This window comes from Pecten maximus, chromosome 6 (assembly GCF_902652985.1).
Source record: "Pecten maximus chromosome 6, xPecMax1.1, whole genome shotgun sequence".
NCBI lineage: Eukaryota > Metazoa > Mollusca > Bivalvia > Pectinida > Pectinidae > Pecten > Pecten maximus.
This window is the reverse complement of record NC_047020.1, coordinates 29,762,229-29,774,852: the sequence shown is the minus strand read 5'-3', so window position 1 is coordinate 29,774,852 and position 12,624 is coordinate 29,762,229. Positions and strand designations below refer to the sequence as shown.

The following is a 12,624-nucleotide window of genomic DNA, read 5'->3' as shown; positions in this document are numbered from 1 at the left end:
AGTATGATTAATGATATTATGTAAATGTAACTATTCCTATTTGTTTCCGAAATGATGAAGCAAGAACTTAATTTATGAAGCTGTTGTTGAAACAGTATTACTGAGGTAAAAAAGTCTATTCAAAATTTGTTTGCAGGTAGTGAAGTAGTATTTTCACTAGAGACTGCATCAGATTACATCAAAGATGAGAAGTCTTGTTTCTACGGCTTCAAATGCTGCATTGTTGGATACGAGTGGAATTCCAAACCTTTAGAGGTAATATTCTCTTATTTTCTTCATAAAATACAATATATTGATCGGTATCATTTTGTTGAGGTAAACAAAACCAACTGTGGTCCTATGGTCTCTAAGAACAATTCTCATGAAAGATAAATTCCCTAATGCATTTAGAAAATGAGAACTTTCTTGGTTTTGTTGCTGTACTGCAAGTTCAATTTTCCCCCTTAAGAACTGCTTTATACACAATTGGCTACATACCAGTATTACAAGGGTTTAACATTATCCTGACATAAAGACAGCCTGATACAGTCTTTGTTGTGTTAACATAGGGGCCGAGTGATTAAGATGTCACGACACTTTATCACTAGCACTCCACCTCTGGGTTGGGAGTTCAAAACCCACATGGGGCAGTTGCCTGGTACTGACCATAGGCCGGTGTTTTTTCTCTGGGTACTCTGGTTTTCCTCCACCTCCAAAACGCGACACATCCTTAAATGACCATGGCTGTAAATGGTAATGTTAAACAAAATAAACTAAACTGCCCTGACATAAAGACAGCCTGATACAGTCTCTGTAGTTTTAACACTGTCCTGATATGAAGACAGTCTGATACAGTCTATGTAGTTTTAACACTGTCCTGATATGAAGACAGTTTGATACAGTCTCTGTAGTTTTAACACTGACTTGATATGAAGACAGTCTGATACAGTCTCTGTGGTTTTAACACTGTCCTGATATGAAGACAGTTTGATACAGTCTCTGTAGTTTTAACACTGTCCTGATATGAAGACAGTCTGATACAGTCTCTGTGGTTTTAACACTGTCCTGATATGAAGACAGTCTGATTCAGTCTCTATAGTTTTAACACTGTCCTGATATGAAGACAATCTGATACAGTCTCTGTGGTTTTAACACTGACTTGATATGAAGACAGTCTGATACAGTCTATGTAGTTTTAATATTGACCTGATATGAAGACAATCTGATACAGTCTCTGTGGTTTTAACACTCTCCTGATATGAAGACAGTCTGATACAGTCCCTGTAGTTTTAACACTGTCCTGATATGAGGACAGTCTGATACAGTCTCTGTAGTTTTAATATCGACCTGATATGAAGACAGTCTGATACGTTCTCTGTAGTTTTAACACTGTCCTGATATGAAGACAGTCTGATACAGTCTCTGTAGTTTTAACACTGTCCTGATATGAAGACAGTCTGATACGTTCTCTGTAGTTTTAACACTGTCCTGATATGAAGACAGTCTGATACAGTCTCTGTAGTTTTAACACTGTCCTGATATGAAGACAGTCTGATACAGTCTCTGTAGTTTTAACACTGTCCTGATATGAAGACAGTCTGATACAGTCTCTGTGGTTTTAACACTGTCCTGATATGAAGACAGCCTGATTCAGTCTCTATAGTTTTAACACTGTCCTGATATGAAGACAGTCTGATACAGTCTCTGTGGTTTTAACACTGTCCTGATATGAAGACAGTCTGATACAGTCTCTATAGTTTTAACACTGTCCTGATATGAAGACAGTCTGATACAGTCTCTATAGTTTTAACACTGTCCTGATATGAGGACAGTCTGATACAGTCTCTGTAGTATTAACACTGTCCTGATATGAAGACAGTCTGATACATTCTCTGTAGTTTTAACACTGTCCTGATATGAAGACAGTCTGATACAGTCTCTATAGTTTTAACACTGTCCTGATATGAAGACAGTCTGATACAGTCTCTATAGTTTTAACACTGTCCTGATATGAAGACAGTCTGATACAGTCTCTGTAGTTTTAACACTGTCCTGATATGAAGACAGTCTGATACAGTCTCTGTAGTTTTAACACTGTCCTGATATGAAGACAGTCTAACACAGTCTATGTAGTTTTAACACTGACTTGATATGAAGACAGTCTGATACAATCTCTGTGGTTTTAACACTGTCCTGATATGAAGACAGTCTAACACAGTCTATGTAGTTTTAACACTGACTTGATATGAAGACAGTCTGATACAATCTCTGTGGTTTTAACACTGTCCTGATATGAAGACAGTCTGATACAGTCTCTGTAGTTTTAACACTGTCCTGATATGAAGACAGTCTGATACAGTCCCTGTAGTTTTAACACTGTCCTGATATGAAGACAGTCTGATACAGTCTCTGTAGTTTTAACACTGTCCTGATATGAAGACAGTCTAACACAGTCTATGTAGTTTTAACACTGACTTGATATGAAGACAGTCTGATACAATCTCTGTGGTTTTAACACTGTCCTGATATGAAGACAGTCTGATACAATCTCTGTGGTTTTAACACTGTCCTGATATGAAGACAGTCTGATACAGTCTCTGTAGTTTTAATATCGACCTGATATGAAGACAGCCTGATACAGTCTCTGTAGTTTTAACACTTTCCTGATATGAAGACAGTCTGATACAGTCTCTGTAGTTTTAACACTTTCCTGATATGAAGACAGTCTGATACAGTCTCTCTAGTTTTAACACTGTCCTGATATGAAGACAGTCTGATACAGTCCCTGTAGTTTTAACACCGTCCTGATATGAAGACAGTCTGATACAGTCTCTGTAGTTTTAACACTGTCCCGATATGAATACAGTCTGATACAGTCTCTGTAGTTTTAATATCGACCTGATATGAAGACAGCCTGATACAGTCTCTGTGGTTTTAACACTGTCCCGATATGAATACAGTCTGATACAGTTTCTGTGCATGGTTTTAACACTGTCCTGATATGAAGACAGTCTGATACAATCTCTATGATTTTGTTTTGTAGAACCTTCTACAGTTAGAACAGGAGTTGGCCTACCTGGGTGGCATGTGTTCTGGCTCTCTCATCAAAAAGGATATTGGCCTACCCCCAGGTAAGTCTGCAAGCAAACATTCTTAAGAATTTATCAGTAGTATTACACAGAATTTCTACAAATAAAATACTTTAACAGTTTGTTTTTTTATCAGCAAAGATGTCGTGGATTGCTATTTGCTGTTATAGTAGAAGTATGTGTTCTCAAAGTTAACTATTGAAAGTTCACTTATACCTTACCTAAAACAATCATGTTAATATGTCATTAACTTACTGTATGCATTGTTTTACAGTGACCATGGAGGAACTTGACGAAGACATGGATTTTATAGATGAAAGTACACAGTTGGTAAGTACATACAGCATGATATGTAATTATTATAAAAAAAGCATTTGCTACTGAAAATTTAATAATAGCATTTTGCTACTAATAGTATTGAAAATTAAATCAGATTTGATGAAGACTGGAAACAGGTACTGACTCAAAGGTAGAAAGGAAAGCTGATATGTGACACATGAATACATAAGAAATTAACTGACGTGTACTCAGAATGTTGTTTTATAACACCAGGTATTCAATGCTCATTCATCACTGTTAGAGAAGGGTTTTGCTCTGTCCCACCCTCCCACCATCATGCAGGCCCTGGAGGGTAACCTTCCATTCTGCTGGCAGTCCAATGAGCGTTCCTTCCTCAAAGACTTTGTGTCATGCAGCCCTGGTACCAGTGGTGGACGATTAGCCAGGTACATATTTGGACACAGATCTCAGAACTTAATTGAATCTGATTTGAATAATTGATAACAACTTACCAATATTTACTTTTAATTAATTTTGATAATGATTTAATATGTTCAATGAATCTCAAATAAACAATTTGATATACGTAATTTTGTGTTCAAAATTATCCAAGATTTTCCATATCTGACAATGAAGATAAAAAAAAAAGCTTTAATTTGGAAATCAACGTGGTTTTTTTTTTACTGAAAAAGCTAGCTATTTATTTATGATGGGGAGACGCTAAATATATTTGAAGGTGGCTCCAGCCCGACTCTTACCTCGACCCTTCACAGTGTGAGATTGTTTATAACAAAGAGGAGCTCAAATGTAGCTGGCCAGCAGTCATCACTGTGCTGACAAAGGATCAGTACAACCACCTGGTCAATGTCCCAGAACTCAGGGTAAGGCCAGGCAGATGATTAATACTTACATGCTCAAAACTCGGTGAAAGGTCAGACAGATGATTAATACTTTCAGGCTCAAAACTCGGGTGAAAGGCCAGACCATATAATTAATATTTCATGGGTTTCAGTCCCAGAACTCAGGGTAAGGTCAGACTGAATAATTAATACATCAAGTTTTTCAGACCCAGAACTTGGTGAAAGGTCAGACCAAATAATTATTTCATGGGTTTCAGTCACAGAACTCTGTGAATGTCCCAACCAAGTAATTAATACTAGTATTTAATGGGTTGCAGTCCCAGATCTCAAGGTAAGGCCAGACCAAATAGTTAATACTAGTATTTAATGGATTTTAGTCCCAGAACTGAAGGTAAGGCCAGACAAAATTAATTAGTACTTTAGGATTCAGGTCTATAGTCCAGAGCCCCGTTCGATTTGCACTCTTCTCATTCTAGAATATATCTTCCGGTCACTCGATTTGAAGCTCTTCTGCTTCTGGAAGATCTTCTACCTCTTCCGTCTCGAAGCTGGAAGATTTATCTTCCAAGATGGCGGCGACCATGTTTTAAGTGTGCGAGTGATGAGTTTCACTAGAGAAGGATTTATAACACATACATGCACATGTTTGTGTCATCGTGTTTGAGAAAACTTAAAAACTTGCTTATTTTTTGTTTTATTCTCCCGGTTTACTCGATTTACATATAACGGAATACGATCTTCTTAGAAGGCTTCTCTTCTTAGAAGAGTGCAAATCGAACGGGGCTCTGGATAACACCATAGGCCAATGAAAGCTTACGAATAGTTTAAAACCTGAAGGTAAAGGCAGACCAAACAAAAAATACCATATCAAGGTTGAGTCTAAGAGTCCAGGATAAAGATAAGCCAAAGTTCATTATTCTATTGGTTTTAGTCCTAGAGTCCACGGTAATGTCAGACGAAAGGCATTGTACTTAATAGGTTTTAGTTCTAGAATCCAGGATAAGTGCTGACTAAAAGAAATATTGAAAGTTCACTTTTAAATTATGAAATTGAATTACTCAGAAGTAATTTGGACTATAACAGTAGGTTTACTTTGTAACAGTTTAATATTGAACACCTTTTATAGGTTGAAGTAAAGGCTGTACCTGTCGATATGGGTGTATTGGGAGAGGATGAGAAACGTGTCCGCAGACTGAGTCGTCCTGACGAGGGTAATATGACATTTGGAGGCCACCCTCCTCCCTGTCTAGATACACCTTATGAACCTACAGTCAAGGACAGGAAGGATGTCTTCCATGCCATCTGTATGATGAAGGTATGGTGCAAAAAACATAGTCTACTTAAAGTTTATCAATATGGATTGTTATATTCAATGCAAACTATTTATCAAATTGAATGCAGCTATATAAGAATCGGTAAGCATTCTGTGTTTTCCCATAGGATTGTATTAATGTCAGATGTACGTTTTTCACTGTATATTTTTTATTTTGTAAACATAGTCAAATTCACTGAAGCATTCTAATTGGATATAACTATTAGAATGTAGTATATCACTTTATTGTATTTGTGTATAGGTGTCTGGGTATCTAAACTCTTTGTTTTCCCTGTAGGCCTATGAGAACTACTCATTTGAGGAGCTTAGGTTTGCTGCTCCAGCTGTTCTTCGTCCTAGTGAGAACATGCTGGTCAGAGCAAACAATGACGGAACCTTCAGTGCCAACTGGACACCGGGCAGCGTCGGCTTCTACAATATACATGTCACTATCGATGGCTTTGAAGCAGGTACTGTCAGGTTTCAACTTGTGCCACATGACCCCTAGCTTCTTATAATAGATTAATTAATTTGATAATGATTCATGGACATTTTATCTCTTCTAGATAATTTTCATAGCCACCATCATGAAATGTCACCTTCCACAGAAATTTGATGTGAGTTTATAGGTTCTGAATCTACATAGAGAATTAATGAAGAATCATGGAAGGAAAACTGTTGAGTTGATTATCTCTGGCAGGAATCATCAGTGCTGCTGTACCTTGATTTTAAATGTTTTATTACAGGAGAGGTGGTCAAGGTGGAAGTGAAGGAGGCTCCCCAGGGGCTGACTCCACCAACCAAGAACGAGAAAAAGCCGCACCAACAGAATCGGGTAATGTTACACTGCAGATACTTATTACTGTTACTATCAACTGGATCAATATAAATTATATCCCTACGTGGCATAATTTGCATTTGAAAGGAGTCTTGGGATCACAGCATGTCCTGCCTTGCGGTGATTGTTTCAACAAAGTTCAATAAAGCTGTCATTTGCTTGTAATTATAAAACTTTTACAAAAAAAAAAAAAAATCTTGTTGATGATATTGCAAATATTCCTCTAGAATTTCATAATATCCTGATTTGATGTTTCAGATGCGTAGATTTGTAGCTAAGAACAGTGCAGGTCTGAGGATACGAGTGAACCCCTCCCTCCAGAGTGAACAGCTGGGAATCATACAGCCTGAGGGTGTCATCTCTTTTGTTGATGAGGTAAACATGACATCTATATAGCACTATAATATATACACAAGGTTTAAGTTACAAATGTGTAGCAGTGCCATTCTGTTTTATCAAAGTGTCAGTTTAAGTTGTATCTGTTGTGTATGTAGAAAGATTGCATAGGCAAACAATAAACCAGTTAAAAGATATGTTATGGTCAATAAAAGTATAAAACCCTGTACAAAACACTACTCCTGGTCCATTATGTATAATAACCACTAGTATCCTTATAGACAATATACAGACCCACCTAACTTATGATATTGTAATCTTGGAAATTCACATGGAGGAGAAATTTATGCTGAATATGCAAAGTTAATTTAGTCGCAAACATCTTCCCGGCATGTATTGTTATGAGATTTAGGTAGTATTTCTGGAATGTGTGTGCAAGAAAACAAAAATGTACATCTAATGCGAAAATAACTCCCATGCATATAGTTTAGCTAATAGAATTATCAAAATCTCGAGATTGGGTTACAGTTACAGTTATGTAGTGGAATTGTCAAGATTTACAACCCGTATGTTATCCCTGTGGGTCCACAAGACTGAATACAGAAGAATTGTATGGATTTACTCGGGTATTAAGTTGTATACACTTTTTCCTTGCTGGGCCACAAAACTATTTATTAGAAGTACTGTCATGTTATTCCTTTTGCTCTGTGCATTGATCTAACCCATGTTATCCACTTACTGTCAATTAATTTAATCTTGATTTATATTAACCCAACTGATACAGGTTCACAATGATGATGGTGTATGGCTGAGACTGAGCCAGGAGTCACTAAATGACTGGTGTATAAGTGGCCATATCGAGGGCTGGTGTCTACAGTATAACCAACACCTGGGTAAGACCCTACTGGTACCATTAGAGGAGCCAAAGTCTCTCATGGATGAGATCATTAAAGAGACCATCCTCAAGAAGCTGCCAGAACTCGTCAGAGCAGAGACTAACAAGCCTAAGAGGGGTAAGTTCAAGTGTTTAAATTTGGGTCAGGTTACATTAGGGAATTAACTTTTTAAATTCTTCAAATTTAGGAATAAGTCTATTCATTGGAATCAAACAAGAAAAAAAAGACAATAAGTTACTTTCATAAGAAACACAAAAGTTTCTTGTGTAGTCTCCTGTAATAATATACATCAATTAAAAAGACCATTATTTTCTGAAGACCTTTATTTTCTGGACGTTATCATTTACATTTTTGAGATCATTATGTAATTTTAGGAAAAGTCTCTAAGACATGGAGTTATTGTTGCCATTAGTAATTTTTCTTATGCCTGTTTAGGTCCAGGTGTTTACCAGGTGTTGAAATGCGGGTCATTTGGCCATAATATCCGTTGCCGCCCCAGTCTCAAAGCCACACCAGTCGGGATGCTTACCCTTGGAGATAGAATCACAGCACTCGAAGATGTAAGTTACATGAGTATTGTATACTGATCATTTTACAATTATGTATATTTATGTTGTTAGTAGAACTATCGGTGGATTTTCTTATCACAATATGTTGACGAATGTTCAATATTCTTATTGACTGATGTATATCTCTTATGCCACTAACATAAATATGATCAACAAATTGACACACATAATGGAGTACTGTTCATTACACAGAACTAAGCAGTACTAATTCTAAGGGACAGTCACGTAGTGTGAACTAAAAGGTAATTATGGACCTATAAATGCATTAGACAAATAAACTATCTGAGAATGCATTCACTGTTTCAGGCATTTTCTTTCCAATTAAAAAAATTGTAGCTATATGCTCATATGATAGAATAATGAGTTAACCAAAAGGATGTCCTTTAACATTCCCAGGTAACCAATCAGGATGGGCTTTGGGTGAAGATCGACCCTGAGAGTGCAGAACAGTTCTGTCAACAAGAAGGGGAAACATGGTCCTTAGTAGCAGGGAAGGAAGGAATCGTGTACCTTCAACATGAGGCCGACATCCCTGAACTACCCCTAAGTGGAGAAAAGGACCCTTTCTCTTTCAACACACTCAATGCAGCTGTTGCTAAGGGCTTTGACTTTGGAGCCTCACCGCAGGCTTCATCTCAGTACTCTGTGTTTGGTACCCCAGGATCTGTGTTTGGAGGAACACACCCTTCTCCAGGTATGTACAGAACACCTGTCTTGTGGTCTGTGTTTTATAGTCAGATTTACAGTGGTGTCTTTTTACTGACTTGACAGAAAATCTAGATGCGTTTTTTGTTATAGCTAAATTTATTTCCGTAACAATGTCCACTGCCGTAATTGTTAATTTTACCAGTACCGCAGAATAGATATTTCTGTAGCCATGTCCCCTGCCATTTTCTGCTATTGTTAATTTTACGAGTATTGGGGAAATAGATATTTCTGTCTGTAGCCATGTCCCCTGCCTTTTCTGTTATCGTTAATTTTACCAGTATTGGGGAAACAGATATTTCGGTTTGTAACAATTCCATTTTCTGTATAAAAGATAACTTTACCAGTACCGGAAAAAAGATATTTCTGTAACCATGTCCACTGCCATTTTCTGTTATAGCTAACTTTGCCAGGAGTGCTAGCCTACCTTCAAGTGCATTTGCCTTTGGTAACCAGAGTAAGTATATTGTTTCATATGAACCTTTGGGATAGACCTTCTAACATATGTCCTGTTAGAATGAAGTAGAAAGATTTATATGACATAATGAAAGTATTTTATTCTTTTTAGTGCTTTGTTCATTAGTGTAAGGCAGAGGATTTAAACATGAAAGAAAATGGTTTCTATGGAAGCAGTCACAAAGTTGACATGAAGAGAGACATAAAGTTGGTCGTATTAATTGCTTCTTTTTTATCCTTAGTAATTTCCTGCTTACCAAAATTGGAAAACAATTAATTGATATTTTTAACGAAAACAAAAAAATGTGTAGGAAACAAATAGACATGTGTAATCAGAATTTTTTTCTTTGGCTAGGTTCGGGATCCAATGGACCATCTTTTGGCCAGTCACCTGCACCATCGTTTGGTATGAGCAATGGCTATCACTCTGAAGGTGGGACATCCCACACCAAAGAGCTGACCCGTGTCCAATCTCTTCCTTCAGCCAGCTTCACAAAAAAGCGATCCTCTCCAGTTTCCTTTTCACCCCAGACTGTGTCTCCAGCACGATTAGATTCCCCATCCCTAGCAGTCATCACCAGTAATAGGTCACCTGCCCCAGGCTCACCTAAATCCTCACGACGGGATGGCAACACTGTTCCTCCTGAATTACAGGGTGTTTCTGTCAAGGAACTTGTCAAAGCTCTAGGTGAGTAATGTGATCAGTGTATTTAACAACAGTAGCACGACTTATTGTTTTGGTGGCAGGTCCTCTTTTCTAAACATCTGTTAGTTTTCATTGCACCTTCTTCAGTTTACAGCAGCTATCATTCAATATTTCTTTTGTTCTGTTTACAGTGTAGTGCATAAGAACTGCAGTCTACTTCTATCTATAACTAAAACACTGACTGCAATCTGGGCAGACTTGTTAAATATAATTCAGAGTGAAATAGTATAGATATGATTACACAAGAGAGAGTGTACATAGTAGCAGATGGAATAGTTTATTTGATAGAGATATATCATTTTATACATAGTTGAATCAAAATAGTCTTCAGACATTTTTTTCTGAAGTTGATAATTATGAGGTTAGCTAGATCAGTATGTTTCAGTTTTTTTCTTTGAAAAAAAAAGAAAGAATATTTAGAATTTGATAAAAGAGCTAAGATATTCAAAAAGAGAGAATATTGTTAAGAGAGCCAAGATATTCATTTCCAGGCAAGAAACAGACTTTTTGATTTTGACAGAAGCATGTTTACAATGAAGTTATTCCTTAAATCTATAATTGTTACATTTTAATATATTTATTAAATTTTAAATGATATTTCATTATTGAATTGTAGTTTTCATTATGTTTGTGTTGATACATTTATTGTCTGCCCAGGTGTGATTTAACTTAGCAATGAGATTAATGTACATGACTTGTAATGAACGTTCTGTTTCTCATCAATAGGAGAAGTAGAAATGCTTTCTTTTAAAAATCTGAAAGTAATATTATTGTAAAAGCTACTATGTACTTGATTTTACTATTTAATTTAATAGTATGATTCTAGGTATTTTAATTTCTTGCTTGACACACATTTCCCCAGGTCAGGAACATTATAATAATGATAAAGAAATATCTAGGTTACAAGACATTGCTATATTTGTTTGAGTTGCACACACGTTGAATTTTGGTTGTATTTATGTGGTTTTCCTTGTGTTGGCACTCCTGTGATTCGCCTTGACTGTTATGATTCTCTTTACAATACAGAAGGTCTGATGACAATAGTAAATCTTGACTGGGAAACCAATGTAGGCTATACATTTATCATATTATAATCTTAGAGCATGCTCACCTACATGTCAATGCTGTAGGCCAAGGTTTTACAGGTATGAAAATTACTGCAAAATATATTTATTTTTCCTTTAAAGATCGAAGCATGGATTTTACTTTATAAAATATGTTTAAGTCTTTGTATTATGATATAATTGTGAACAAATGTAGCTTTCCTGATCTTTACATTTTAACCTGTGGAAAAGGTTAAAAAAAACAACCTTAATTGTGATATCAAGTCACCACCATTTGATACCAATTTCATCTGTTGACGACTTATTCAATAAGGGTAAGAGAAATATAATTGTTAAATACAAAATCTAACTGATCTTTACTAAGAATGCACGTTCTTGTAGGAGAGTATGCTTATCATCTTCACCAGGCTTCTAATGTCATTACTATGTTTTTAAAGTCTTTGGCTGCAAGGATTTTATGTCGAAGGGTTACGGTGAGTGTGAAGGAATCTATGGAGCCGTAGGTACGAAACATTTCTCTTTTCTATGTGTACGTTGGCTGCCTTCTTCGTGGTCTCTGTCCAAAGCACTTTTCTAGCCACACATTATTTCATTCAACATTGTTACAAATTTTCAGTTTTTAACTACAGTAGTTTATTTCCAAGTCATTGCCTCAATACGAGTTTGTTTTATATGATTATCTGAGTTTAAATATTGACTGTTGAATATCATTCTATGATAGAGATATAAATATTGACTTGAATATCATTCTATGATAGAGATATAAATATTGACTTGACTATCATTCTGTGATGGAGATATAAATATTGACTTGACTATCATTCTATGATAGAGATATAAATATTGACTTGAATATCATTCTATGATGGAGATATAAATATTGACTTGACTATCATTCTATGATGGAGATATAAATATTGACTGTTGAATATCATTCTCTGATGGAGATATAAATATTGGCTTGACTATCATTCTCTGATGGAGATATAAATATTGACTTGACTATCATTCTCTGATGGAGATATAAATATTGACTTGACTATCATTCTCTGATGGAGATATAAATATTGACTTGACTATCATTCTCTGATGGAGATATAAATATTGACTTGACTATCATTCTATGATGGAGATATAAATATTGACTTGACTATCATTCTCTGATGGAGATATAAATATTGACTTGACTATCATTTCTGATGGAGATATAAATATTGACTTGACTATCATTCTCTGATGGAGATATAAATATTGACTTGCCTATCATTCTCTGATGGAGATATAAATATTGACTTGACTATCATTCTCTGATGGAGATATAAATATTGACTTGACTATCATTCTATGATGGAGATATAAATATTGACTTGCCTATCATTTCTGATGGATATATTAATATTGACTGTCACTGTCATTGTCTCATGGTTATCTAAACATTGACTGTGGTCTACCATCAGTAGATATCAACACTCATGACACTTAAAAGCTAAGTGGTTTTATCTTCTTTCATTTCATGCATTTGTCATTGAATTTTA

General features: G+C 35.9%; 1 protein-coding gene across 1 annotated transcript in view; it reads left to right on the top strand.

Moving 5' to 3' along the window:
- LOC117329498 (E3 ubiquitin-protein ligase MYCBP2-like) overlaps positions 1-12,624 on the top strand; it is a 68,430-nt gene that overhangs the window by 24,889 nt on the left and 30,917 nt on the right. Inside the window, exons 45-58 of the mRNA XM_033887459.1 lie at positions 137-255; positions 3,023-3,110; positions 3,343-3,398; positions 3,621-3,793; positions 4,084-4,228; positions 5,334-5,522; positions 5,818-5,989; positions 6,266-6,354; positions 6,616-6,732; positions 7,478-7,706; positions 8,025-8,149; positions 8,555-8,852; positions 9,264-9,320; positions 9,675-10,007. Of these exons, the coding sequence (XP_033743350.1) occupies positions 137-255; positions 3,023-3,110; positions 3,343-3,398; positions 3,621-3,793; positions 4,084-4,228; positions 5,334-5,522; positions 5,818-5,989; positions 6,266-6,354; positions 6,616-6,732; positions 7,478-7,706; positions 8,025-8,149; positions 8,555-8,852; positions 9,264-9,320; positions 9,675-10,007 (2,190 nt within the window). The remainder of the gene's footprint in view (positions 1-136; positions 256-3,022; positions 3,111-3,342; positions 3,399-3,620; positions 3,794-4,083; positions 4,229-5,333; positions 5,523-5,817; positions 5,990-6,265; positions 6,355-6,615; positions 6,733-7,477; positions 7,707-8,024; positions 8,150-8,554; positions 8,853-9,263; positions 9,321-9,674; positions 10,008-12,624) is intronic.